Source organism: Chiroxiphia lanceolata, chromosome 9, assembly GCF_009829145.1.
Source record: "Chiroxiphia lanceolata isolate bChiLan1 chromosome 9, bChiLan1.pri, whole genome shotgun sequence".
Taxonomy (NCBI): Eukaryota; Metazoa; Chordata; class Aves; order Passeriformes; family Pipridae; genus Chiroxiphia; species Chiroxiphia lanceolata.
The window spans coordinates 21,377,314-21,404,718 of NC_045645.1; the positions used below are offsets into that span (position 1 = coordinate 21,377,314).

Consider the following 27,405-nt stretch of genomic DNA (forward strand, 5'->3'; position numbering starts at 1 on the left):
TCCTGAACTCACAGGCCTAAGGAAGGATAACATAGTGCCATTATCTGTTATATTAAAGAATAACACAGCACATCCAAGGTTGCTTTTCTGTACGTATCTGAGGATAAAACTCAAAAGCGTTAAGTGTCTTGCTTGCTGATACCCTCTTCAATCCAGCTTCCAACTTCTTCTGACCATTCTCTCTAGTTAATATTTGTTTCTTTTGATTATTTCCTCCTATTTCTTACATATGCATCTGTCCTTCCTTGAACCCTTATTTATTTGTTTCTTTTCATAAGCAGTCCTTCAACTTGCCACTATCATGGGTCTCCCACCTTTGTCAGACAAGGTTCAGAAAATAATTTGGCTTCTCCCACATGACACGGCAGCAGCATGCCATACACAGACACTAACTTAAATTATCCACCACTCGCATACACTATAGCCTCTGTGAGAAACCAGTAAGAATATTTTTCTAATAACGCTTTAGACAGCTGCCAGCACACTAAGATTTTGTGCAGGAGGAGACATTTGAGACAATTCTTGTCAAGATGTGTGTGCTGCATTTAATAACTGTATGATAAACACAATATGTTAAATAAGCTTTACCATACAGTACAACTGCGGTTTTCCTTTCCAACCAGAAAGAATCAATGTGGATCAATTAAAATCATTACATCAGTTTTCAAGCATTGTTTCCTCCATCTTCATAAGGTAAGAAGAATTACCTAGGAAAACTAGGTCACTATTTTTTATCAGTTGCTTTTCTTAGAACAAAACAGAGGTCATATTAAGGTTTTGCTTTGAACAATATTTGTTCAATATATTTTACCAAGTCTAACACATATAGGATATGTATATGTACACATATCATATATATGGATAAATATAGCTTTTATGGATAATATAAATCAAAACTGTATTGGCCATAAGATAAAGAATCATGGAAATAAAATGAAATGTGAAGAAGATGTTTAGTGGACCAAAGTACCAGCAAGTAAGCAAAGAGACTGACAAAATTTGAAAAGTTAGAAAATATTTTTAAAATAACTGAATTCTTCTAAGTCTATGAGAACATACAGTTAGTTTCAAATAATTCAAGAAAATGGCAGGGGGGGTTAAACATGTCTCTTCTTTCTACACACTGACAAAAATCAAAACAGTTTCTAAACTCTTGTTCAAGCCCAAGAAGTTTTACAGTTTCAGAAAAACTATATTATCTAAATGTATCTTTGGGGTACATCCTAGCACCTCACACAACAAAAAAACCACAAGTTATTTTGCACACCAGTTCTCTCAAAGATCTCTCTGCCAAAGGAAAATAGACTACTGATATCCTGTGGTTCCTGGGGAAGGTCACAAGAACCACTTTTATTTTCTTATTTAGCTCATCTGGTCCCTCCTAAGATCCTAAACCACATCCTCAGGCACAGAGATCAGCACATCCATTCACTCCCAATCTTTCTCCTTTAGGTAACATGCAGGGTCAAGATACTATTCCTGTTTCCTCCTTTGCAGAGCCACATGGCACACAAGGTTTGACATGCTGGGAAGTGGGAGGGAATCAAGCACAGATGCACGCACGGGGGAAAGCACAGGGGAGCATCCCCACCTGTGGGAAGCTTACAGAGGTGGGATGCACATGCACGGAGCGAGGGACAGGAGATCGGGGTTATCATTTGTCGGGGACAGGGAAGCTCCAAGCCAAAGTTAGGATCAGAGGAAATGGAGAGGTATGTCTTGCTTGGCACACCCACATCCTGAGACTACCTGGTACCACTATAACCAAGAAAAATAAACTCCTGCACAAAAGCTCTGTTGTCACACTAAAATATTACCTGGATGACAAAGATAATCAACTTCCTTTGGACTACATGGTCACACCAAAAAAAGTAACTCCCTAAAATTAGTAAACATTTGAACTTTTAATACTAAATGAGGGATACTTCGTTTATTTTTATTAGAATAATAGGAAATAGTTATTTTTAATATTTAATCCATGTCAACATCCCTTCTAGTAAACTCCCATGCCAGTATTGCATTAAGCGCTGCTTTCCTGTTAAGCAATCTCTCACAAGTTAACTAAATGCCTTGCAAAAACCATTTCAAAACTAGTTTGCAAAGTACTAAAGATAAAAGATAAGCATTAAACAGATGACATCTTCTGCAAATCCATCATAATCTGTTCATTTAGGTTTCATATTTCTGGTGATAAATTAATCATAATCATACAAGAACTTAAGTAAACATTAGGATTAGTACTCTCTGTTATGGATCACTTCTATTTTTATTATTCTCACCAGCCTACATTAGCCAAGAGATAGCATCTGAGAAAAGTGAATGGCTACAGCTCTGGAAGACACAGATGCTGAGCTACAGTGCTCCATCCTTCTTCTCACTGTCACCAGGGACTGATGCTCCAATTCGGGGGAAACCCTGCAACACACTGGCACGCCAGTCACATCTCTGCTATGCATTTAGCACACTCCCTCTTCTAGCTCCATTCCCAGTGGCTACAAGGTTTAGTGCTTGGTGCCTGCACTAAAACCACTCTCACGACACCAACTCACAAGTCTGAATCAGGCGGACTGCCCTACACTTCAAGGCCAAAAGGCATTATTTGATCCATTTCTTAAATTTCCTTTTCTGATGGCACATGCAGAGGTTGAAATAACTGAACTGCTAGCTCATAGGAGTTCAAACAGCAAAGTGGTTTTGGGCCTTGACACAAGAGTTCTTAATAGAGCCAACACTTTCCTGTTCTGTTGGGGGGAGGGGGGGAAACACAACAAACAAACCCCAGGCATGTGTGTCCCTGAACCTGAATTTCCAATCTCATACAAAGCCTAATTTTCACAGGCAACCTCACACCAAGACACACCAGCCTCTCAGACAGGAGCCAGGCAGCAGTGAACTGGCAACCCAGAGGACAAAGGTTCACTGGCAAAGCAACAATCCTGCTCATCCTTTATATATGCAAGGTTTATACTTTCACATCTGAGGCTCACTTTCTGGAAAGCGTAACTGACTGAATCAGCTTCTGTTCTTCAAAGGACAACTTCCACTAACCAAATATACATATTTTCATAAACTTACAGTAATGCAAATAGAAACAGTCAGCATTCAAACAGCTTCTAAACCCAATGTTGTGCAGTCTAAAACAACCGAGACAGTCCTCTTGCATAGGCATTGTTATCTCCAAAAAGGTAGGGGAGCAGAATCCACAGCTCTCAAATGCATAAAAAAGCCCAGCCAGGAGAACAGTTATGACACAAGGTTTGTGGCTGGTGGTGGGACAAAGACATGCAGGTCCCTGTGCTAGTCAGCCCATAAAAGAGAACACACCTACTGCCATTTGGTCAAGCACATGTTTGTGTTGCAATGCTGAGCATCATCAGTCTCAGTTTCTATTCCTGCCCCAAGAGCCATCAGCAGCCCACTGCTTACAAAGCAAAGCAATAGTGTTCCTGTTTGAATGAATGATGCTCCACCAAAAAGCAGCATCTGAAGCCACAGCATCAGTCGCACTCTACACTTTTCATGTAGCTTGTAAGGGGTTACCAAGGTCCACTGAGCAAAGCTGATGAGCATCACTGTGTGATCTGTCACATTCATTCTGAAAAAATAAATACATAATGAAACAAAAGAGACTTATTCATATGTCAGAGAACTGACACCTACTCCCAGGTCTGCCTGAGGCAGCACCTCTCACTTTCCCATTCTTTTGGAACTGCTGCATTTACAACAACCCCTAAGACATGAAAACTCAGTTCATAGAGAAAGGCCCAACGAACATCAACAGAAGTAAGAGACAAGGCCAAAATGAGTCCGTCCTCATCAAGGCCCATTCATCAAGCCTACCCTTCTCAGTCTCTGTTTTTATTGAGCACGAGCTGTGCAGTAAGAATTCCAAGACCTAGTGGCAGAAAACAACCTCAGATCAGGGAGTACGGGAGCTGCATCTCAGTTCTAAAAGATGATGGATAAGGGCCATTTGAGTTCAAACAGCTCAGCTGAGCAGTACAGACGCAGCACCGTGGTCAGACGGACTGCAAAATCAGCAGCCAAGACAATTTCTATTCTAATGTCAACTCTGCTCTGGTACTCCATGCCTCCAGTGTCTATAAATCATTACCCCAGAAGGAACAGGTGAGTTAGCTAGTTTGTCTACAAGACCCCAAGATCCTATGATGCAGCAAATTTATGATGCAAATTTACTACGATGTCAGTATTAGTTTACTGACAAGTAGTATTCTGAGAAAACTCACAATTCAGGGCTCAACTACAAGCAGATCTCACCAACTGAATAATCTCCAAGCCTCTGAGATTTCTGCATAAATTCTGCATAAGAGCTCTTTACGGTCTTTCCCACAAACTGCAAGCAACTTGCAGAGTTTCAACCTACATTTTTAATAACAATTACTGACATTTTCACTCAGTGATCAGAAAGAGTGTCCTCCAAGAAGCTTTTCATAAACCCCACAGACCCTTACTAAAAATCACAAAATCCTGAACTCACAGAACACAAAGGTAACATTTCCAGTAAATTTAATGCTGCATAGAGTTATCCATTATAGGTTTGATCCAGCAAAAGTTCCCCCTGTTTAAACAGTGAAATCAGTGTAGGGCAGAGAAATGTATCACTGTACAGAGCAGTCTACAGCACCGTGGAGTGCAGGTTCCTCAGGCATAGAGCAGACACATGGACAAGGAGGCAACTGTCATAGCTGTGAAAACTCCAGAAGCTACACTGTACATATATAAAGCTCAAAATACAAAGTTCAAAAGATGCATTATAAACCAAGATCTACAATTATAATCTGTAGTTCAAACACACTTAGAGAAATAAAGAGTAATCTTGATTCCCGAATCTACTCTAAGACAGAAGGCAGCATAGCATTTTGGTACTTATTTTTAGTAGACAGGAGACCACCATGGTTTTAATTCATCAAAAATAAAATTAAGTAATAGTTGTCAGACATGCAACATTAATCTCTAACTGAAGTTGATTCAATGAGTTAGCCACCTCAAAAATACTGTGTCATGTCATGAGGACACCCTCACAGTTCATTTAAAAAAAAAAAAAAAAAAAAGAAAAAAAGAAAGAAAGAATCTGTTTCCATGCTTTTTATCTACTCTAAGCAGGGCAGGAGACCATTTCCAACAGTTCATAGATGAAGTATTTATAGCTCTGCAAGCTAAAGTGAAAAAAGGTCAGTTTGGAAGCAATCAGGCTAACTACAATGAAAATATAAACCAAGGCTCCTGTTTAGCAAGTCCTGGAACTCTCACAGGTTTTAACCGTGCAGAGAGAAAACTTATCTGGATTTCTTCCATTCGGACGAGCCCACCCTCTGTGCTGCTCCATCACTCAGATAAAGTATTGCCTCTGCATATGCCATTTAAGCAGGCACTTGAGCTCTCAAGTACACAGGGACAACCTCTGTACCATTCACATCTAGTGCAAGGGTCTGCGAGTTTTTACTCTGAGTATCTGAAATACATTTTCCCTTTTTGCACTGTGGGCTTAGAGAAAACATCCCCTCGGTAGTAAGACATGGCTGCTAAAAGAAAGAATTAAAAAGAAAATAACTGGGTTTGTAAGTAAACATGGACAAAGACAGACAAAGCAGTGTAACTCACTACTGCTTTTTGCCAGTATCCTAAACGTGAATGGCAATTTGTATTTGTATAAACCTAAAACAGAACCATAACACTGAAATGTTACAGTGTATCCGTTTCTCAATGTTTTAAAACACATGAAAGGTTCATAAGTTAGCTTCCTTGCAGACAACATCTCCTTGGCTGCCACCGTCTCTGCCGAGACATAGGTGTGAGCGAAGCAGCGACAGGAAGTCATGCATATATAGAGTTTCTTCCTGAATTATTAATATAATCTTATCTCGATATCTGAAACCAACTTTGAGGTGCAGTACCAAAACATCAGTCCGAACTAAAAACCGCATTTAAACGGGGTTGAATTTGGAACTATACTTAGTTATTAAATAATAACTCCAAAACATCAACTTAAAAAGTCAGAAATAAAAGGCCAGCTATCGAGAACACGATTTCTCATTATTAATCACTCTTCGCCATTCAACTCCATAGGTCACAAGAAGCTCGGAGGAGCAGCTGACAGGCGCTACCAGGGCTTCTCCCGCCGCTCCCCCCAGCCCCTGCCCTGCCTTCATCGCTCTGGCCGGGCTCCGCTCCCGGCCACGCCGCCCGGTGTGCTCCGCCACCCCCGCCTCCGAGGCTCCCGTCCCTTCGCCCTCCCTACCCATCACACACCTAGGTACAGCTAGAAAAACTAGAAGCAAGGGGTCAATTTGATTTGTAACCTGCTCACATGAAACAGCAACGCACACAGAGATGTTGAAGTGCTGACTCTGGGAGTACTGCCGGAACTTCTCCTTAGCACGGCCACCTCAACGTGAGAGGCGCGGGGGGCTCCCACCCGACCCGCCTCCCGCCGCAGGCTATGACCCCTCGCGGGGGCTTCGGGAGCCGCCAGCCCGGAGCTGCAGCTCAGCCCTGTCCCACCGCCCGGGACGCGCCGAGCCTGGGCCGGGCGGCCACCCCGAGCAGGGAGAAGGCGCCTGGTGGGGACTGCCCCGGGTCCGACCCACGCTCACCTCCCAGCGGGCGCGCAGGCTCCGCGCTGGAGACGGGCAGCGGCCGCATCCCGCTCCCGTATCCCGCGGGTCCCGCTCCGCGCCGCCACGAGCCGCAGCAAAGCACGCGGGGACCCCGCGAGGGGCGTGGCCGTACCTGGGACATCTGGGGGCGCAGGTTGATCTCCTTGAGGTTGATGGAGTGGCTGCGCAGGTTGTTGAGCAGCTGGCAGAGCAGGACGCCGTCGCGCAGCGTCTGCGCCAGGTCGAAGACCTGGGCCGTGTCCCAGGTCACCCGGTGGTTGGGCGGCAGCACCTTGCAGCTAATCAGCCACTGCCCGCACTGTTTCCAGGGCTCCATCCCCGCCACCGCGCCGCGATGCTGCGGCCACGGCGGCTCCTGCTGCGCCCTCCCGCCGCCGCGGCCGGCCCGGCCCGCCCCGTATCCGCACCACCCCGGGAGGCGGGTCCGGCGGGTCCCACCGCCCCTCGCCGCGCCCCGCGCCCGCCCCTGCCCCGCCCGCGGATCTTCGGGCACCGCGGCCGCGGCCAGCGCTCGCCCGGCAGCTACGGGGGCCGGTTCGTGAAGGTCTCGGTCTCGTCCGCCCGCCCGCTGATGGCATAAACAGCGTACCTGCGGCACAAGGCGCAGCGGTGACAGGCAGGTGTGTGAACAGCGTAATGGCACGTTCTGCCTTGTTGTCAGGCTTTTGTCCTTTCACTGAGCAAAAAGCAGCATACTCTTAGCTACTCCTAGAAATGATAGAGAGCACATCATGGCATAGCATTGTTTTCACACCTGTTCTCCCTAAAGTATTTTCCACTGACTTCAATTTTATTTGCATTTTAAAGAATGCTAAAAAAAAAAAAAAAATATGTAATAGCTTCCTACAAGCATTCAGGCATCTTCAACTAAAAGAACTACAAGTGAGTTTAAGTTACTAAAGGTGACAAACTCCAGAAGCAGACAATATGAACACCCATAGTTGACCATATCCTCCACAACTCAAAAGCTATTATTTCCTTTGGATTTTTTGAAGCAGTCCTGCAAACCTAATTTCACAAAAGAAAATCACTTTAAAGAATACAAAAACTGGTTTTATCCTCTATGAAAATATTATTTATTTTTTTAAGCAGAGAACCCTTTTAAAGTACTATTCATGTGTAATTTATGTGAGGAGGGGGAAAAAAAAAAAACAACACCAAAAAAACCCCAACCCAACACAGTCCAGGCTGAGAAAGCCTTCAAGTGCAAAACACTAACATGGTTATTCAAGATAGTCCACAACTATCCCTGGTTTTCACATCTCCTCTGCTAAAAGCCTTACACTGCTGTCTGAGCTCAGATTTTAATAATTTCTGAAAGAATTAATAGAGAAGCTCTGGGAATTTCTTTCTGAAACTGAGGCCTAGCAAGTGATTTGCACATTTCATTAAGCTTAAAATGCTGATTAACTTTTTTATTTCTTTAAACGGGCAGCATGTTTGCTATTCCAGGCATTTTCCTGAGCGGACAGTGGTATTAACCACTGGCCTCTAGGACTTGCCACAGTACAGCTCACCATTTTGTGTTGCATTCACTCAAAAAGACAAAGGAAGTTATGGCCCAAAATGTAGGATCCAGCTCCATGATCTGTAACACCTGTCTCATCCCAACAGGTGATGGGATGAGACAGGTGTGATTTACTACCTCATTAGAAGGCACAGGTCATCTGGGAACAGCATTTGGTTCCACCTGAAGATGCACAAAGTTGCAAGCACCTGGCTTGGTTTTCAGACCTCTGCTTATGTTAGCTGGGCTGGCAAAACAAAGAGGCTCCCAGGTCTGACCAGCACAGAGGGGAGCTCCCAAAGCTGCTCTGTACAGGCCTGGCCTGTCAGACCACAAAAACACTTTAACAAAATACAAACTCCAGTTAGCAATAAGCAGGTTTGCATCAATCAGAAGAAGAATCCTTATTCCAAAGGATTGGTGCTAGTGCAGCTAAGCTTTAGCTCTTTAAAATAACTCCTACATGGGAGAGTGTGACTTCAGGTTGAGTTGCCTCAGCAGTGCCTCCTTCCCTGTAGGTCCCTCCTGCTCCACAGCAACCTGGGCAGTCAGAGCCATGCAGCTCCCAGTTCTCAGGAGATGTGAATTCTCTGTTTAACCACCTCAGCACAAAGCTCACTCACCAGTAACAGGTACATCTGCCTACCCAGAGCAATATTTGATTGTTTTATGCCTGAGCAGCTGGAGGAGAGGGCAGTTTGCAATGCAAACATGCTATCAGACTGCCTATAACCAGGCAGAATTAGAGAGAATTTAATTCCTAATTTAAATCAAAAGGGACTGAAAATAACAGTCTTCACTATGATCATTTGGATATCATCATCCATCAAAATGAACATCAGAGCAGTTTGATCAAGAATACAGTAAAACACTGTCTCATAGAAATATATTTTTATCTGTGACAAGTTAAATATGAAGTGATAAGTGAGTTAGAATTCAGTTGTGCCCACAAGCTATCCACTCTCAGACTGACAACAACCATAATGCTGAAGCAAATGCAGAAGGCAGAAAAACAAAACAGATAAAAGAAACAGAAAACCATCTGCACCACGTTATCCACATCCCCACTTCAGCTGCCTCCAGCCAGGATTGGTGGTACAGCACCCTGAAAGCAACATAAACAGTTGGGATGCCTTTGCAGAAATACAGAAAAAGGAGCCCTGTTCGCATTCATAAACACCAAGAAAAACACTTCAGGCTAATTGCTCAAATGGATCTAATCTGTTTTACATGGTTAATAGGGAGCAATGCAACACTCCTTAATCCAAACATCTGAAGAACACATATGCTTTAAAGGTGGTGGTTGGGATTCTAAATATCTGAAAAACCTACACTGCAGTTTTAAATTGTTTCTAAGTCATAGACTGTTACAGTGCAATATAAGAAACAAATTTCATTCAAAATACATTGGTTTCTCTGCTGTACCTCATTTAATCAAGTGACATTCTTCCACATGGAGAATAATCCATATACCCATGCAAATTCCAGAAAAAATAGCTCTCTACAAAGAGTCACTTAGCTGAGAGAAGGGAAGGAGCAAATGGATTCATGGCCATAAGTCATGGTCAGCACAATCTTGCTAGAGCAGAAGGCTAACTGCTACTGAGGTCCAGGAATATTTGCACATTCACTTTCCTTCTCTCAGAGTACTCTTAACAACCTTCTTCACCTTCCTGTATTGTCCACAGTCATTTATTGGAAGGGGTTCAACTTCTCCTTCAATCCTGAAATTTGTTTATCTTCAAAAGCTACTTTTACATTGGCTTATTTTCTGCTATTACTAGATTAAAAAAACAAACAAACAAAAAACCACAAACTCTATAGTTCAAACATGAAGTACTTTAAATGAACCAGTTGCTGAAAACATACTGGAAGTTTGTCCTATATCCATCCTGTTCTTCTCCTCATACTCCACAGATCCATCTGGATTGAAAGGGGGGGCAATTTTAAGTAATCTCAGTCCATCTCCTCCAATTGCACTATCACAGGTTGTCCTGGCAGATAGATCTCAGCTTAGATTGCTCAAAAGGTTCAATTTACATGACATACTTCCATTTTTATTAACACATCAATAAGCCATTTGCTGAAGCAGTTTTTTTCTTCTGATTTTCTATAAAGAAAACATTTCAGACACACAGTCTCACTTTCAAAGCAGTGACAAATACAAAAAAAAGTAAATCTCTATTACAAGAACAGCAGGTCTGAAGGAGAATTGTTCACCAAAAGGCACACAAAAAACTCCAAGCTTTTGCATGTTTTATCTCTCCCTCTAGGAGACAATTGTCTCCTTACTGCAGATACCATCATAAATTTTTTTTCTTTACTGGTATCCTATGCTGCATCCTATGAAGATGGCAACTCTCCAACTCTTTTCTTGTTGCTTTCTTTAAAACAAACAAACAAAAAAATCCACCTCAATTTGTTTTATAAGGGCATATTTGCAAGCTTTCTGAAATAATTACTTCCTGGTGTCACCACACCTGCTACATTTAAATTACTTATACTGCTCAGTTTTGGGAAAATTAATAGATAAAATACAAAAAGTAAGAAATCAACAAATGTACATAAATTCCCTCTTTTAATTACTCTTGCAGATACAGTAGTGGCCATGAGCCCCAGGCACAGACCCCTGCTTGTGTGAGATGCCAAAAAACAATAACAAAATGGTAGATCTCTTCCCAAAGAGCATCACTCCTCACTTTTTTTCCTACTTACTCCCTTGATCACCAATGGGTTCATCAGTTCTGGTGCTGAAAGTTTTCCTGCCTTCTGATGATCGCTCTTGAGCACATTTTTGAATGCTACAGGCAGAAAGAAGTGCAAGGCCAAGCAAAGAACTGCCCTCATTCATGGGTACCAAAGGCCCACTGAAGTCTTGGCTGAGCCAGCCCTGAGCTCATGCTCAGCACATCCCAATTAGATCCACTCAGTTATACTGGTCAGAAAATTGAGTTCCACATGGTCTGCAAGTGAAAACATGCACTCTTGTGCCTTGGCCATTTGTATCTTACTCCTGTTCAGAAATACATAAGGCTACCACAGCTCCTGGCCAGAAGCCTCCCTTGAGCCACTCTCTTTTTGGCTGGATGGGAATAATAGGGAGGTGGCCAGAGTGCAGCATTCCCTAAGTGGCCTGCTTAACTTGCAGTAAAGGTAAATGAGCGTAGAAGGCTGACCAGAATTCTTCAGTAATTCCTGTCTGCTGCTGCTGAACATGAGCATCAATATGGGTTGAGATCTCGCAGATGCATCTAGCTGTATCCTATAGCTACAGGGTCCAATTTCAGAATTAGTTTGGGAACTTTGTGGCAGAAAGTAAGAAAGCAGTGCTACTTTTCAGTGATTCTTATTAATTATTTGTTTAGGTTATTACAAATCAGATAGACTTAAAAAATCAATTCTAAAATAACAATCCCATCTGAATTATATTTTACTGTGTCAAGTTAGCATGGAGGAAGTCATAGACAAGTGACTTGAAATCTAAATTAATCTAAACAAAAGACAAAATGATAAAATGGAAATAATAAGCTAAGAGAATATATGGAACTGAGTGGAGCTGAGTATTTGCTTTTCATTAAAATCCTGAAAAATGCAGACAGACAACATGATATATAAATGTATAGCTAGCTATAAACTGAAAGGAATTCTAAATGCTAATACACAGAACAAACACCAAGATACTCTTTTTAGCATAAAATTGCCTGAATACGTAAAATGCATTTGAACACTTGAGAAATCAATGATGCTGCAAGGGAAGATCCGCCCAGACCAGTCAATGTCAAAATAACACATTAAAGCAGTCAAACAGACTGCCTAGCTCTAACAAATAACTACCAAATAATCATCTTAAGAGTAGAAGGCATTGGCTCACCCACTCAACAGAAATGTTCCTTTCAGAAGAAGCCAACAGAAAGTTGTCCCATTTTACTGAGTCCAGAATCTTATGTTGAATTCCTAAAAGAGGATATTCGCATTCCAGAAGGCCAAGTTTCAGCTTTCTAAAAACGATTCATGCAAAAGGAGAAAGCTGCCGATGTGCCACCTGTTTGTGCTGAACAAAAAGGGAAGGCAGGCTCAGGCAGCCGCTCTCCTCCTGGCAGCAGACAGCCATGGCACTTTTGATAAGGAAAACATTTAAGGTCAGACAAAAGAAAGGAAATTGTCATGTACTACTCTATGTATTTTAACTAAAGTATCAAAAGAGAAGTCTTAAGAAGCCAAAAAACTTGAAACAATAAATAAAATCATAATCTTCCTCGCACCTTAGTAGGTCCTATTTAATTTTCATTAATATTTTTAATATCTCTAAGCAATGCACCCTTTTCCCTGTTCATCTCCATTTCTCATTTTCCACAGGTTGTTCTCAACAGTCTGATGATGCTTTTAATGCAAAACCAGATCAGATGACAGGGTTACAGGATAGAAAACTCCCCCTTCATTCAAGACAGAAGGAAAAGAGATGCTGACAAAAATAATTTGCGTGGTCTCAGTTGAAAAAAAAAGTGATATTTTTCTGAGAAGTCAAGGTGTTCAAGTGCATAGAACCAAGACATGAAAAGCTAGGAATTGACTAGAAAGTAAGCCCTAAAGCAAGGAAAACATCTTTTCTATGTCCTCATAGCCTATTCAGGACACAAAACCAAAAATCCAGAAAGATCTTCCCACATTGTTGAAAGAAGGGATCAATCACTGAAAGCGTGACATTTGCAGGAAACACTGTGCACTGGATGAGGTCTAAATATATAGAAAACTGGGGGAAAAAACTTCACACAAAGTCTTCACTCTACCTAAAGTTTGGAAAAATTGAAAAGTGTCATTCATTCAATACCTACTTGAACTGAAAAGTGCTATTCATGAAATACCTACATGAACAGTGAAGAACATCAGGAGTAATGTTTCTAACTCTATTACTAATAGAATATTTATTTCAAAATTGCTACTATTGGGCAATTGAATTTTTCATATTCTAAAGGCACAATTTACTAACAGCCTCTAGACTCATGCTGTGTTAACTGTTACAATAAATAGGGCAGTCAAATAGAATCTCTGAGACGCTGTTCCAGTTTTACATTTACAGTGTTAGATCTGTATATACATACTAATTTAAGTTTAGTAAATAAAAGCTTCCTTTTATGCTTACAAGTCAAAAATATTACTAATTTTTAACAAGCAGAACATTCAAATTTATTTTTAGAGAACTCAGCAGGCAAAGTATTTCTAAAGACTCAGCAGGCAGTGAAGGTTCACCTCTAAAGTTACCCATACTTGTCTCACCTCAAGAATAAAGAACATAAATATTTCAGCACATTCTGCTACCTACTTTTTTTTAACTTTTCATAAGTGAGTGTCCCAGGGTATTGCTTGTCTAATGAGGCTAGGCCAATGCTAGACTGCGGATCAGCAGAGGTTTAAGAGATAAGGGGCTTTTTATTCAGGCCATTGGGATTGAATTTGCAGCACCAGTGACAACAGCTAGATTAGGGCCTGAAAGTAACAGGGGCTATGAGCCCTCACCTTCAGTTCAGAAAAATAAACCATCACAAGCAATTCTCAGATAGCTGTGTTATATTGCCTCCTTCACTTGATTTACAAATAGGATGTACAAATGAATACAGGTGGAATTACAGCGTTTGATTTTTTGGCTCTTACTTGTCTTGTTGCCAGGTGCCAAAGAGTAGATGAAGCGTGGGCAAAAGGCCAGGCAAAGGTCTGGCAGCAGAGAAGGCTGTTCTGGCATGCAGTCCCTGGAGCAGGAACCAGCTCTGAGCAGGCAGGAGTACCGAGCGCCAGGCTCGCCACCAAGAAATCCCGGAGGTACGCAGCACACATCCTGGAATGACGCCAGCCAAACCATCAGGCAACCCCAAAAGCCAGTCTTTAGTCTCCTGGGAAACTAATGGTGCCCAGGTGGCCCAGCCAGAGCTTAACTGCTCTGGGAGCCTTAACTTCCTCAAACAGGATTCACGTGGGTTTACGGAGGTTCCTGCTGGGTGTCTGAGCGAACACAAGATAGGTTAAACTTGTCTGAAGGCTGTTCTTGCAGTGATTTGTGATGAGCAAGTCTTCCACAAATCTGTATGCCCTGCTAGTTTGTCAACATCATCCTCATATGAAAATAAAGGGGGTTGGGGTTTTTTTCTTCAAACACTCTATGTGCTATAAATGCAATTATACAACGATTTGTACTGATGCAGAATTATTGAGAATGATGGGTACTACAGTGATTATCGATGCCTTTAACTCTGCCAGCTGTGACATTCATTCTCTGCCGCAGGAGACAGCGGAGTTATGGACAGCAGTCACTCAGGAGCCGTGGTCTGCAGGTGGTGCATATGCAAAGTCTGCAATGAATTTGAAAAGGCATCTGAAAAGAAGCACGTTTCAGCCACCCGGGTGGTGAAATGTGCGGTGTTTGATCTCAGCTGATAAGGTGCTATTCAGCTGCTGTTTGGCTGGCTAAGTAAGCACTGCCTTGCATTGTCAATGTCTGATAATGAGGTCCCAACCCGTAGGTTAGAATTCCAGCCCAAGAAAGGCAGAACTTACAAATTCACTAATATGAGAGGAAAGAATGCAAAATGGATTTAAAAAAGGATAGAAAATTGATACAAAAGTATATGCACAATTGTATGCTTACAGTGCTATTTTCCCCTATGATTACAAATTAAATGAAAATTTTCAATGGTATGACCAGTTTACCACCATCTTGTCTTGGCTGCACTGCACGCTGTGGGATGGTGGATGAAGGATTAGCTGACTGCAGAGTCATTGGCCCTTTGGATGTCACATTTCTCAACTGCAAACACTCTAAAAATGCAGGACTGAAGAGGCTAATAGTCCTCTGCTGCAACACTCACCATACAAGAGCCCCAAATTTCTGTTTAATTTAAATTAACTAGACTTTTTAAATATTTCTTGGCATATAAGAGGTGTTCATTGTAATTTAGGTGCTTATGAAAGCGAATGTCTGAATTGCCTTCCCATTTTCAAGATGCACTGCTCATGGATATTGGAACAGATCTGAGTTTTCCTTCAATGACCTCAGGCAGAACATGTGCTTTTTCAAGGGGTTTGGTTTGGGATTTTTTCCTATGAGCAGGGGTGGGAAGCCTTGTGGGGAACACAGAAAATCTTGTTTAAGTGACCCTTTCAAAGCCAGCAGTTTGGTGGCTGGTTGCTCAGCTGTGGAATTGCTAACGACCCCTCCTTATGTGTTCAGGGCACTTGTAGATATCTGTAGATAAATTCATCCCTGGTGAAAAGTGCTAATTTCAATAGAGTTGTACTAGGCATGAATTTGAGTCACTATGTCCTTTTAAAATGAGCCTATTGGGATTACAGGACTGCAGTTAAACTCAGATACAACAGTTAGCAAGATCGAGGCCACCGCTGCATCACAATTACAACTGAGAAAAACAAATGTACCAATCAGCTGCAAGTCAAACATAGGAAAATGAATAGCAATTATAAGTATCAACTATTTGTAACAGCAGACTCATACTTGGACGTCAGATACCTTAAACAATCTGGAAGCTCAGCATATGAGTACTCTAAAAGGGGAGAAAAAACCCCATGTTGATATAGTTGTTATGAGACAGGTTTTAAGCAGATGGTAAAAAGTGTCAGTCTGAGGCAAAATATAGATCTCCCTTCTGCTGAATAATTAATGAAAAACTCCTTCCCCACTATAGCCATTGTAACTGTGTGACTGAATAGTCTCCATTTCATAAGGTCTTGTGTATATGAGCTCAAGTCATCTCTTAAAATCAGATTTTTTTTCCAGGCCTGATTTTTGCTGTGCTCTCTCCCTCTCCTGATCCTTTTCCACAGGACAAATTCTGTTGTGCCTAATCAAGAACTTCTAGTGAAAGCAATCAAGGCAGTTTGATTTAGCAGTGCACCTTTCCTTTATTAAAGAAATCCTGACTCTACGGAAGGCTGTTGGAGTTTTGACATTAACTTCAGTATGCAGACATGCCACATCCTGAGTTCTCCCTTTTAATTGGATTGTATCCTTCTGCTGGTTTACACCAAGACAAATGGTAATTTTCTCAGAAAGAATTCTATTTTCAGGTATTTGAACACATTCACTGGAAATGCTCAAGTACACCTGAACTAAAAAAATAAATCATGCAATCTCTAATTTCAGGAATATCATCCTAACATTTAGAGTTTTTATCATACCAGCTGCCATGGACTCTTGCCATTATGTTCTCACATGTGTTTCATAGCAGAAGGAGGATCTGGGAGCCTGAGTAGCCAGGAAAAAAATAAAGAAGAAAGTGAGATAAAAGAGGGCTTTGGAAAAATGAGAAGAAAAGGAGGTGGTCAGAGATAGGCACAAGAGATTATGCACTAACCTAAGCTGAAAGACACTGATGTGGACAAAGTGGTGGGGCAGGTCATGAAAGGACACATGAAAACAGCAGGTCAATGCCTGGCTGCTGTGCCAGCAGTGAGCAGAGCACAAGCCAAGTACCAGGGAACAATTGGAAGGAATACTGCATTACCTCTGAGGGGAAAGCAGCCACTTCATACTTTCTCTTAATGAATGCACTTGGCTATGGCATTTGTCACAAAATACTGGGTTTTGTCCAAGCACAGCACTAACAGAAACTCAGAGCAGTTGTCAAATTCTCTGTGTACTCAGAGATTTAAGACCCCAAAATTACCTCTGTCTCCACAGGCAGGGAAGGAAAACCCTCAGAGCCACACATGGCAGGCAGAGCAGGAAGCTGCCAGCTCAGCAGAGCCTCTTTAATACCTTTAACCTGGGCCTCTGGCTCTCCACCACTGCCAGGGCTTGCATCCCTGTCAGCTACAGCCCACAGGATCTCAGGGAATCTAGCTGTTTCCTTGGAAAAGATAATATTGATGATGGGTGAGGACTGAGTAGTGAGTACTGCTCGCATTTCTCTACCACAGCTGAGATCACAGCTAAGGGGTATTTTAGTGCAAAGTTATTGTTCTTCAAAAACAAAACATTATTGCTTTTCATCACCAGTAAGGGATGACTGTGGTAGCTGAAGGGAATGCACCATATACAGCACAAAAATGGAGAAGAAGGAAAGAGCCACTGTCATTCACTTTTTATGGCTTTGCTGGACAAGGTGAACTCAGCAGTGTAGCCCAGGATACTGCATTAATCTCATGCTCTTGCTACAGTAAAGGTTCGTAACCAGAGAATTTCATTCACTTATGTTCGTGCAGGGTGGGCAGATGGAAACCAGACCTCTCTCTTCACTCTCTGCTGCCTGTCAGCTCTGGGGTGAGACCCCAGAGTCCTGGGGCATCGCTGCCACAGGAGAACAGCCAGTTCACCAGATCTTACCAGCAGAATTCCACTGGTTTATGGCAATAAACATTGGTGGGTGAGATGAAGCTTTCATGTTCCCTCTTACATTCACCTTTGCTTCTGCAACTCATGACAAAACATGATTTCACATGGCATTTCATTTCCATGGGCATTTCATTCAGCCAGTCCATGCATGCAAATGCCTTGCACCACAGCAGAAATGGAACATGGAAATATAAGCATTAAACACACTAAAATTTTAGTATGGCTGCCAGAGTAGCGTAAACAGCTCTTCCTATTAGCTGCTGTGATCCAGATCCTGCCTGAAATTAAATCTTAAATCTCCTTTTGGAGATTGCATGCTAGCAGATTTCTTTGCATAATACTCACAGCTTGCCTTCAAACATGTGCTGCATAAATAGCTCAGGGAAAGGAAACAAACTCAAAGTCACACTTGTAAATTATTTGATCGTGTTATTCAGTATTTGCCGAATTCCCTCCGCTTTCTACAGAAAAAAAAAAAAAGAGGTTTCACGATGCCCTTCAATCACAGCAAATTCTTTCAAGAGAAATCCCAAAGCTGAAAATCTGCAGTCCCTTCAAGGCACAGCCAGGGAAACAAAAGACATCTGATACAGGTGACTGAAGAATACTGCTGCAAAACATGGAGCTGTATTATTCTTGGGGAAATACTGGGCTATTTCTCATAGGTTGTCCACCTTCAAATTTCTGACAAGAAATAGCATCTGACGTAATGGTACTGCAAGTTTACAGAAGTAAGACACATTATTTAAAGACAGTGTTTCTAAGTGTAAGGTTTTCCTTGGCAGGATGTCTGCTGCGCCTTACCCTGAGGCTCCTACACCATTTACAGGATGGGCATGGCCAGCCAGGCCTACGTCTCAGGGATAAACAAAGTCAAGACAAGGTTGCTCAGGATCAAGCTGTAGAGTCAGGAATGACACTGGGACCTAACCTGGTCCCTCTGCACTTTGGGTGTGAGTCTGTAATAATCCTGGCTTTCATCATGCAAGCTTACGGCAAGCCATCTTTGGCTTTACAGGACAGACACAGGAAAGAGCTTTGCTTATTAAAGCCAAAAAATAGTTCATGTCGAAAATAAAGATTATTTGAATCCTTGCAGTGACCACAGTCCATGTCTAAGAACGCTGTTAGTATGAGATGCCACCTAACACACGTTAGTGATGTGTGTGCTGCCTTGAAGGGAATCCCTGTTCACTGATCAGTGATCTCACCTTGGCTGCATTGACCTCCAGTCCTAAACACAAGGGATGACAATAACCAGGTACTTATTTAAAAATCAAAGAGCAAGGACCAACCCAGGACTTCTCAAAAATCAAAAGGCACAGAAACCTTTGGAAGTGGCAATGGAGGAGGAAGCCTTTTGAAGTGCCACACAAGTGTATGCCATTCAAGTAAAATGCCACCTGGACAGTAAAAACTAAAATAATTATTCTAGCAAAAAGTAAATAAATGAAAACTGAAAATATTTAAATGCAAGGCCAGGCAATGAGCTCAGAGATGAGGATTCGTCCATCATCTGTTGGGGCACAGACAGCTTTTACTGGTGAATTTTCAGGGAGCCAGAGATGCTTTTGCTGAATTTGCAGGGGAGCCAGGGATGTTTTCGTCCTTTTGCACATGAGCCGACTGCATCTTTGACACATGATTTGCCTGAAGAGTGACAACCTATTTCCAGCCTTTGTTCACCGTGTGAATTTGGTACATTTCTGGCATTGTTCGGCCTGCCAAGTACAATGTGGGGTGTGAAACAGGGATCACTTTCCCTTTTGTTGATGCTGTCTCTAGCTCTAAAAGCCCATTGACTAAGAACAACAATAGCCAACTCAGATAATAACTTGAAACAAAATGTTGCAGACAACAACAACAAACTTCGCATGAAATCTTCAGCTGCAGTGCTAGGGATTGTTCAAGGAGACTACAGCTAAAAGCTGTCCTTTCTCCATGTTGACCACACATAGTTTTAAAGAGCTCTTCAAAAAGACAGGTGGGGGCTTTTTTGTCCATTCTTACTACCAGAGTTAGTTAATGATTCAAAGCAAGAGCTAAAAATTCTCAAGATAATTTAATTCCTGCCCTTTCTGACCCTAAAATCTCATCCCTCTGGGTGCTGCTGCACACCTCACAGGCTGCCAAAGCAGAAGAGATGTAAGCAGCCTCCACACAAGCACAGACAGCTACACAAGACACACATTGGCAGAGAGTCAGATGATTTGATAAAGGACTGCTTGAAATGCTAGGAATTTAGGGAGATAACTATTTTTATTGCCATTGTGATCATTTAAATTTAAATAGATATTTAAATTAAGCTATAGATGAAGATAAAGGAAGTGCTTCTTGGGAGATACCAGCTCTTACTTCATGTTAGTTGCCATCAAAAAGTGTAATAATAAGGGGCTGCAGGTGTGACTGTGAAGGAAACATACATTTGTATGTTTTCCACAGAGAAATAACCTAGGAGCTTGCAGTGTACAGAGGAGGCATAAGGCTCCTTTGTTAGATATTGGGATGATTTTTCTAGCTAAAGTTCTTCCCAGACCATATTCTATTATGGTAGATGAGCATATAAATGGGCAGTTTATAATTTCATACTGCACTGCTTTCCTTTTACTGACTTGCACCTGATCATGTTTACAAACAGATGTTATACTTTGATCCTCTTGTGGTCCATGTAGAGGATAAAGAAGTGACAGCCTGGGAACATGTTTACTAAGCAACATGAAACATCTGTTTCTGTCTTTCAGCACACGCTATATGCTTTACCTACTCACAGGAGACACAAATTTGTATTTACTTCACAGTTACACCCACCGAGCTATTACAGCTATCAATGCAATTATGATTTAAACCTTAGTGCAGGTATGGAGCAGTTTCCTTAAACAGCAAGGTTGGGTGTCCATAACACCCCCTATGTTTGATGTCTCCAGAGCATGTTCGCATGCCTTGCCATCACAGCCAGCAGATCCCTGGATAGCAGAGGGGTTTTTTCTGTCTTAAAGAAATTCTACTGCTATTAAAAAATTGTTAGTCCTTTTATGTCTGGAAATTCTGAATATTTATGAAATGCTATAAAAAATGTGGTGTTTTTCACAAGTTGGTGCTCTCCCTGTACTAATATGCTGGCAAGCATAGAGCAGATGTGAGCGCTTAAGTGAGTGTTTAACTTCAAGGGCAGCAGCAATCCTGCTCTGTACAGTGACTTTAATGTCTCTTAGACATTATTATTAGACTTTCTGCTTTGAGGGCTCCTCTTACTCATCTGCTTAGTTACTGCACATAAACATTTACCCTTTTTATGGCTGAATTGGCTTTATCACAGAGATATGCTTTTATCACTGCTAAGACTGGAATCTTAATATTATTAATATTAACTCAATTCAAGACAGTGCATGGAAGGAAGGAGAATTAGCTACCTGAATTATTTTCATTGACTGTCACATTACTTTCCACAGCAATGATATAAAGTCATGACGCTATAACATAGCAAAAATTCTGCTGGCAATGCCTTCTTTGATTCTCAAAGCTCACTTCCACTATGGGTGCCAGTACAGAAATTCCTTCAGTCCTGGTATTAGATATGATAGAAAAGTCCACCATAGAAATGCCACCTGCATCTGTCACCCACAGACCAAGCCTTGTGCCTGACATTCGGCTGCTGCAGCTCCTGCCCATGCCCAGGGCTTAGAGGCTGGCACACAGCACTAGCACACTGTGGGACAAGGTGACAACACAGCTCTGCTGCTGGTTTGCATGGCTACACTGCACCCATGTCCTGGCAGGGTTCAGGACCAGCTAGGGCAGCCTCACACCTGAGTATAAGCTCCTGTTATCTTCAGCCATTCAAATTGCTGTCCTGCTCCTGTGCAATTCCAACGAGTGGTTACACAGCAGTATCTGCCTGTGGTCTTGCTGTACTCCTCACTTTACAAAACAAACAAACAAAAAAAGAAAAACCAAACCCTATTTTTTCCCACATTAAGTCTGACAAGTAGAAAGCTAGGGTTAAAGGGTCTCTAGAGCCTGATAGCAGGAAAACAAAAGTAACCAAACGAGGTAGTATGGTGATGGTGCAGCTAACAAAAAAAAAACCACGCTAAAAGCACATATACTAATGATTTCTGACAGTAAAGAATTCCTTTCTTTTAATTCATAAAATAATACAAATTCAAATTACTTGGGGAAGTGACCATCTTCTAATAGACAGATTGCATATTTAGGACTTAAAACAGATTTAAAGTGAAAATTATGCTAAAATTGTTGGGGAATGTCCATCCATGGCTAGGCTTCGCGAACAAAGATTTGGGAAGGGCTCTACCCACGTTTGTTGCAATGTTGGGGAATGTAAATCCTTGTCTAATTGACGCTGCGTGAGCTGCCAGGAATAATTAATAAGGCTAAATTTAACTGCTCTGGCAGTATTTCCCTTTCAGATGCAGATAGTTTTGGCCAAAGCCCAGATGATCTAAAGCAGGTCCGTCATTCCAATGGTGCCATGGAAGACCAGAGCTGGAGGAGAGGTGAGCTGGGTTTCTTTATTCCAAAGAGCTGCAACCATTTTGTGTTCCATGGCACTGAAAAGTGACTCCTCTGCTATAACATGCTGTTTCAGGCTGAAAACCCTTTTCACCTCGGCTGCAAACCGGTGAAACCAGATGCAACCAAACAGGCAGGTTTACCATTCTCTTTTATGCTTTGGTGTGTGAGCTCTCGTTAACTCGCAAGTTCAGCTCAGGAAGGAAAGCAAACCCAGACACCACAGAGGCAAGCAATGGGTAAGTGCTGCTACCCTGCCTCAGGTGTGAGGGAGCTTGGTTTTGTGACATGCAAAGAGGCAAATGACCTTTTCAGCCCAGCCTGAAGGTCGATCTCACTTAATTTCCTGCCTGTTAAAGCCATGCATGGGAAAGAGAAGAAGAAACAAGTATAAACTTGTTATCCCCCTAATTTCATTTTAGCACACTCCTCCCAGTGCTTTTCCTGTGAGAAATTCAGGTATTCAGAATAATACTGTTGCGTTACGAAATGAGAAACAAATCGCTGAAAAGGCATCAGGATCCAGACAATCTAACCCAGTGCCTTCTGCTGGTAAAAACAGCTGCCCTTACGAAAATCTGCCCAAGATGCTGCCTTCAGTTCTTGAGATGCAAATCCTAAATTTGAAGGCAAATCAGGCTTCCAGCAGGACATGAGCACAGCAATTCAAATGAGCTTCTACAGGGCAGCAGCTCAGAAAAAAACTCAGCTCTAGCAGCAACTTGGAGGAGGAAACCAACCTGCCAGTCATGGCAGAAGGACCTAACCTGAGTGTTAGCAATGTTAGAAACATTGTCTTGTTTCGTCTTCTAAAGCAGGAAAACATGAGTCCAAAACTCATCCCTGTTAGCTGGCAACCACAAGCCCTGTCCCATGCACAACCTCAGCTTCTTCTTTCTCTACCATGTAATTAAAGAGAAATAAAAGAGCACAAGAATGACCCATAAAAGCCAACTGAGTGGCAGTTGACGAATAACTGTATTCACATTAATTATCATGGTGTTTGTCTGCGGGACAAAGCACCAGGAGGTTTTACTGATGTTGTTTCAACACCAGAAATAGTGCAAAGCTCATATTTGGATGATGCACGCAACTGTTCTTCAAGGTACAGTGAAGAAAAGAAGGACTCATAGCAAAGACTGTCTTGAATGAGGTAAGAAATTTATATTTTGATCTATAGTGGGAGAAGAAAATGCTGCAGACATAAAGCTAGTTGTCTAGGCATCAAGGGAACAACCACAGCACAGCAAGAGTTTTAAATTATTTTAGCACTCCATATAAGAAATGTTTTAAAATCCAGAATAAACCATCCCTACTCAAAGAGAAAATTTGTTTCTGTGGTTAAGATGAAACTGGAAATTCAAAATACATGTTAATTCCTAGTCTGCATGACATGGGAGTAATTTGATTCCCTGTGTCCCAGTTCCTCACCTATAAAATAAAGCTGAAAATATTACCTTTTCTTTTTAAAGGCCCTGCCTTTTAGATTATCAGCTCACAGAGCAGGTATTACATCTTATTTTGTATTAGGTACAGCATTCAGAATAAAGATGGTATAATCTCAGATGGGCAAGCCTATACTAAAAACTTAAATTTATATGGTAAGATTTTAATTTTAACCTAATTCCATGTCTTGTTATGTCTTACTTGGGATGAACTGACTTAAAGGAAAGACACCTATGTTTCATGCACTGTAATAACCCTTGGAAGAAAAATATACCACAGAAACTGAAAGAGAACAAGGGCTGAAATATAACTGTAAACCTTGCACTGACACAGCGACAGCTTCAGCTGTGATTTGCAGAGCTGAGTCTTTTACTTTCAGGTGTTCCATCAGTGGCTGCCACTGCCATGGTGTTCCCTCAGGCAGCATCCTGCTGCCATCTCCTCGCCCACTGCTCACCTCTCACATCTGCACCACGTTCAAACCCAGCCTGAGGGAGCCAAAAGCCGGAGTGGGGGTGAGGGGGCTGGGAGCATGAAGTAGGGTCTGGGGAGGGCAGGGAAGGTGAGCAGCCCTGCACATCCCTCAGCAGAAGCACTGCTTGCTGCCTGGCTGCCCCCTGGAGTGCGGGCTCTCATGGGGGTTACTCTGCTCCATTCCTTGCATCCTTCCAGTGCGGACACACCTCCTGAGTGGAGGATGTCTCACCCCTTTGAGCTGTGGCTCTAACCCTGTAGCCACCAAACCCGCAGTACTCCATGCCTGGAAATCAGACCCTGGAAATCTGGGACTTCCACACACACACACATTACTTTGCATGTTTCCAGCCAAGATCCTGCCAAACCAGCATGAACTCTCCAAGTGCTACTGCCTGGCCTGAGGCAGCTGTCCTCAGCTCCATGGGCAGCTCCCTTTTACTCGTCCAAGCCCCAAGTGTCCCTCTGTCCCACAGCAGCCCCCGTCCCTCACTGCTGTGCCAGCACCACTGCCTGCAGACTGCTCCTGCCCTGCACCAAACAGTTGGTCCAAGTCCCTCCTGGCCTGCTTCCCTTCCAGCCCAGATCCCCCCAGCCACGCTCAGCCACCCTCCACACCTTCTTCAGACATACTTTTATTCTTCAGGCAAATGCAGGCAAAACCTCTGCCAGCCACAACCTCTTCCTATTGCTCTAGGCGGGCTCTTGGTTGCTCTCCCCTTGGAGGAACACCTGGCTCCACTCCAGCGGGTGTTGCTGGCTAACCTTGGCTTTACCAGGATTGTCTGTGGCAGGCTATGACATATCATTGCCAGGGTCTTTGCTTCTCTCCAAAACAGTCACTCCTTATGGGCCGAGCTTGAGCAGGCTGCTTGGAGCACATGCGGTGGTTCCCATTCCCACACAGGTTTATAGAAAGACTGCAGGTGTTTCCACATCACTTGCAATAGCTGACTCTTGAACTAGCCCAGCATCTTGAGCTGTTAAATTCCCCATCAGCAACTTCGAGGGACAGTCCTGCTTCTGCCTTCAAATTAATTTGTCCGTTCAGAGCCCCAAGCTGAATCTCAAACCCAGATTTCATATGTATGCAAAGTAGGCTAATCAGTGAATTTATAAAAGGAACTGTGGAGGCCTGGATGGCTGGCAGTACACACCGAATAATAACTCAGACAAACACTGCCTGCCTGTGATGATAAAGGGCGATTGCACAGCACAGGCAAACACATCCCAAATAGACTGCAGTGCAATCTGTCTCCATATAGCCCCATGAGTCATGCTGAGTTGGAAAATACTTTATAAATGCTAGTAATGGCAGGCAATAATTTTAATTAGATACAGCCTAATTAAAAAAGAATAGAGGCTTTTAGAGTTCATGCTTCCCCAGTGTGCACTAGGGATCCCCACTGTTTGGCAAACAGGAAAAATGTTTGTATTATTTAATAAGCACAATGTTATCGGCAGAGCTTTAATGCGGGATTTAATGCATATGCTCTGGCTCACCAGACCAAATGCTGACTGGTCAGTGTGCAGCCTGGATGGAGGGAGGTCACAGGCATTTTGCATCTCTAAATGAGACCTCAAAATGTGTCAAAACAATAAAGTATACACAAGGAATTGGATCAACCTCCTGGGTGTTTATTAAGCTGTCTATGGGTGTTGGGCCATTTAACTGAGAGTAAAAATTGACCCAAAGCTGCAAAGCAGCACCTCAGGTTGATCAGCTTCTCTGCAAGCGTTGAGTAATGAGGAGAGAGAAGCGATCCCAGTGCCCTCCTGCCAGCCCTGTGCCTGCCCACTGCCCACCCTCCTGCTTCCCTGTCATCCTCCCCAAAGAGGACCAGCATTCCTGGCTGCTGAGAGCTGGTGAGTGCTGCCACACCAGCCCTCAGCCCTCACCCCTCCACTGCTGAGATGGGAACAGCCACAGAAAGCAGAAATCCAGTGCTCCCATAACCCAACCCACTGGCGGTGCAGGTCCCTCTCTCATTTTCACATGCCATTGTGTAATGCTTCCACTCTTCTGGAGAGGAAGCAAAAATACCACAAGAAAAAGCACTTCCTGCAGTATTTCTGAGCTAGTTAAATCCAGGAAATAATGGAAACTATGGTGATGCACAGGCTATCTAGTTCTTGTGGGTTTTTTACATTTCTGTTATTTCCTGTGCTTTTCACAGGAATATTTGAAGTCATAAACAAGTTAAGCCTGCATATATGTATAAGTAATAAAAGCTTCTCTTCTCCCTGCTCATGTTTAAAATAACAGAGGCCTTCAGTGAGTGATGGCTGTGCATCGTGCTCGATGCATTGCCAGAGCCAGACTGATCCTACAGACTAACTGAAGACCATTACTCCTGCTCAGGGGATCCCAGTGAGCCTATCCCACAAAACAGCCCGAGACTGAAGATCTGCGGTGTCTCCCTGAGAGCCTGCTGCTTTGGTACAACCAAAGGACTCCACGTGTTCAAACCACCCTCCATGTTACCTCCTTGCATGTGAGGGGGCCGGTGGCTCCCCAGGGCCAGGACAAGGGGCTGGGGTCAGGTGTGTGCAGGGCTGCCATGGGGCAGGGGGTGGCTGGAGCTGCCCAATTCTGGCGTCAGTGTTTCTGCTGAGAGCAAGTGCTGCTTTCAGCAGTCCTGTATTGATTTGCCTCACCCAAGGTCACCTTAGAAGATGATTTACATTAAGAAAATCAATTTTTTAAGAAGTCATTGCTGGGAGCAATGCTTGATTTCTAAATTCAGAGCACAGCTGAGCATGCATCTGAGTTACCCAATTCTTATTAAAGGCAGTTGGAAATCTTCTGCCTGTTTCATAGTTTTGCACTGGAAACATGCACAATAAAATTTCTATCATTATCTCACTATCGTAACTCCAAAAGCCTTAAAAGCAAAAGAGTGCTTCCTTATAATTTTGGCTTTTCCCAACCCCACCAAAAATTGTTAGCAGTGTCTACTTTGCCCTGGAAAGGAAAAAGGGGTTTTCAAATGGAGTTCTTTCCAAGCATCTTGCCCCAATTTCATCATTTCCTTCCTTAGTGAAACATGCATATTCACCTACTTCTTATTAACAGAGAATCAGATGATACTTAGTCATCTGTTGCTCAAGGCTCTGCATGGATGTCATGCAATGTGCACAGTAACTCATCACTGTAACGTCAGGAATACTGCCCTGCCATCAAAGTCCATTCATGGTTTTTTCTAATGGATAGCTAGATGTTGTACACACATAAATGTTCCACATCACTACCTACAGAGGTCTCAGAAATCTTTTATCAAACTCTTTTCAGCTCTGAGGGTCATTCTCTGCAATCTCTGTGAGGACCTCTTTGAGTGCCAGAGTCCTGGAAGTAAATCCTCACAGCACCCATGTCAGCGAGCTGGCTGCTGCCCCGGCTCACTCCCACCTGCAGGCAGGGTGCAACCAAACCAAAACACAGATGTCACAGGCAGAGGTAAAACTGGAGG

General features: G+C 42.8%; 1 protein-coding gene across 2 annotated transcripts in view; it reads right to left on the bottom strand.

Moving 5' to 3' along the window:
* Nucleotides 1-7,019, bottom strand: part of VAV3 (vav guanine nucleotide exchange factor 3) — a 156,708-nt gene extending 149,689 nt beyond the window's left edge. Inside the window, exon 1 of one of the 2 annotated variants that reach the window (XM_032696978.1) lies at nt 6,751-7,019. In XM_032696978.1, coding sequence (XP_032552869.1) covers nt 6,751-6,954 — 204 coding nt within the window. In that variant the 5' untranslated portion in view covers nt 6,955-7,019. The remainder of the gene's footprint in view (nt 1-6,750) is intronic. The other variant, XM_032696979.1, reaches the window with a different exon arrangement.
* Nucleotides 7,020-27,405: the final 20,386 nt, after the last annotated feature.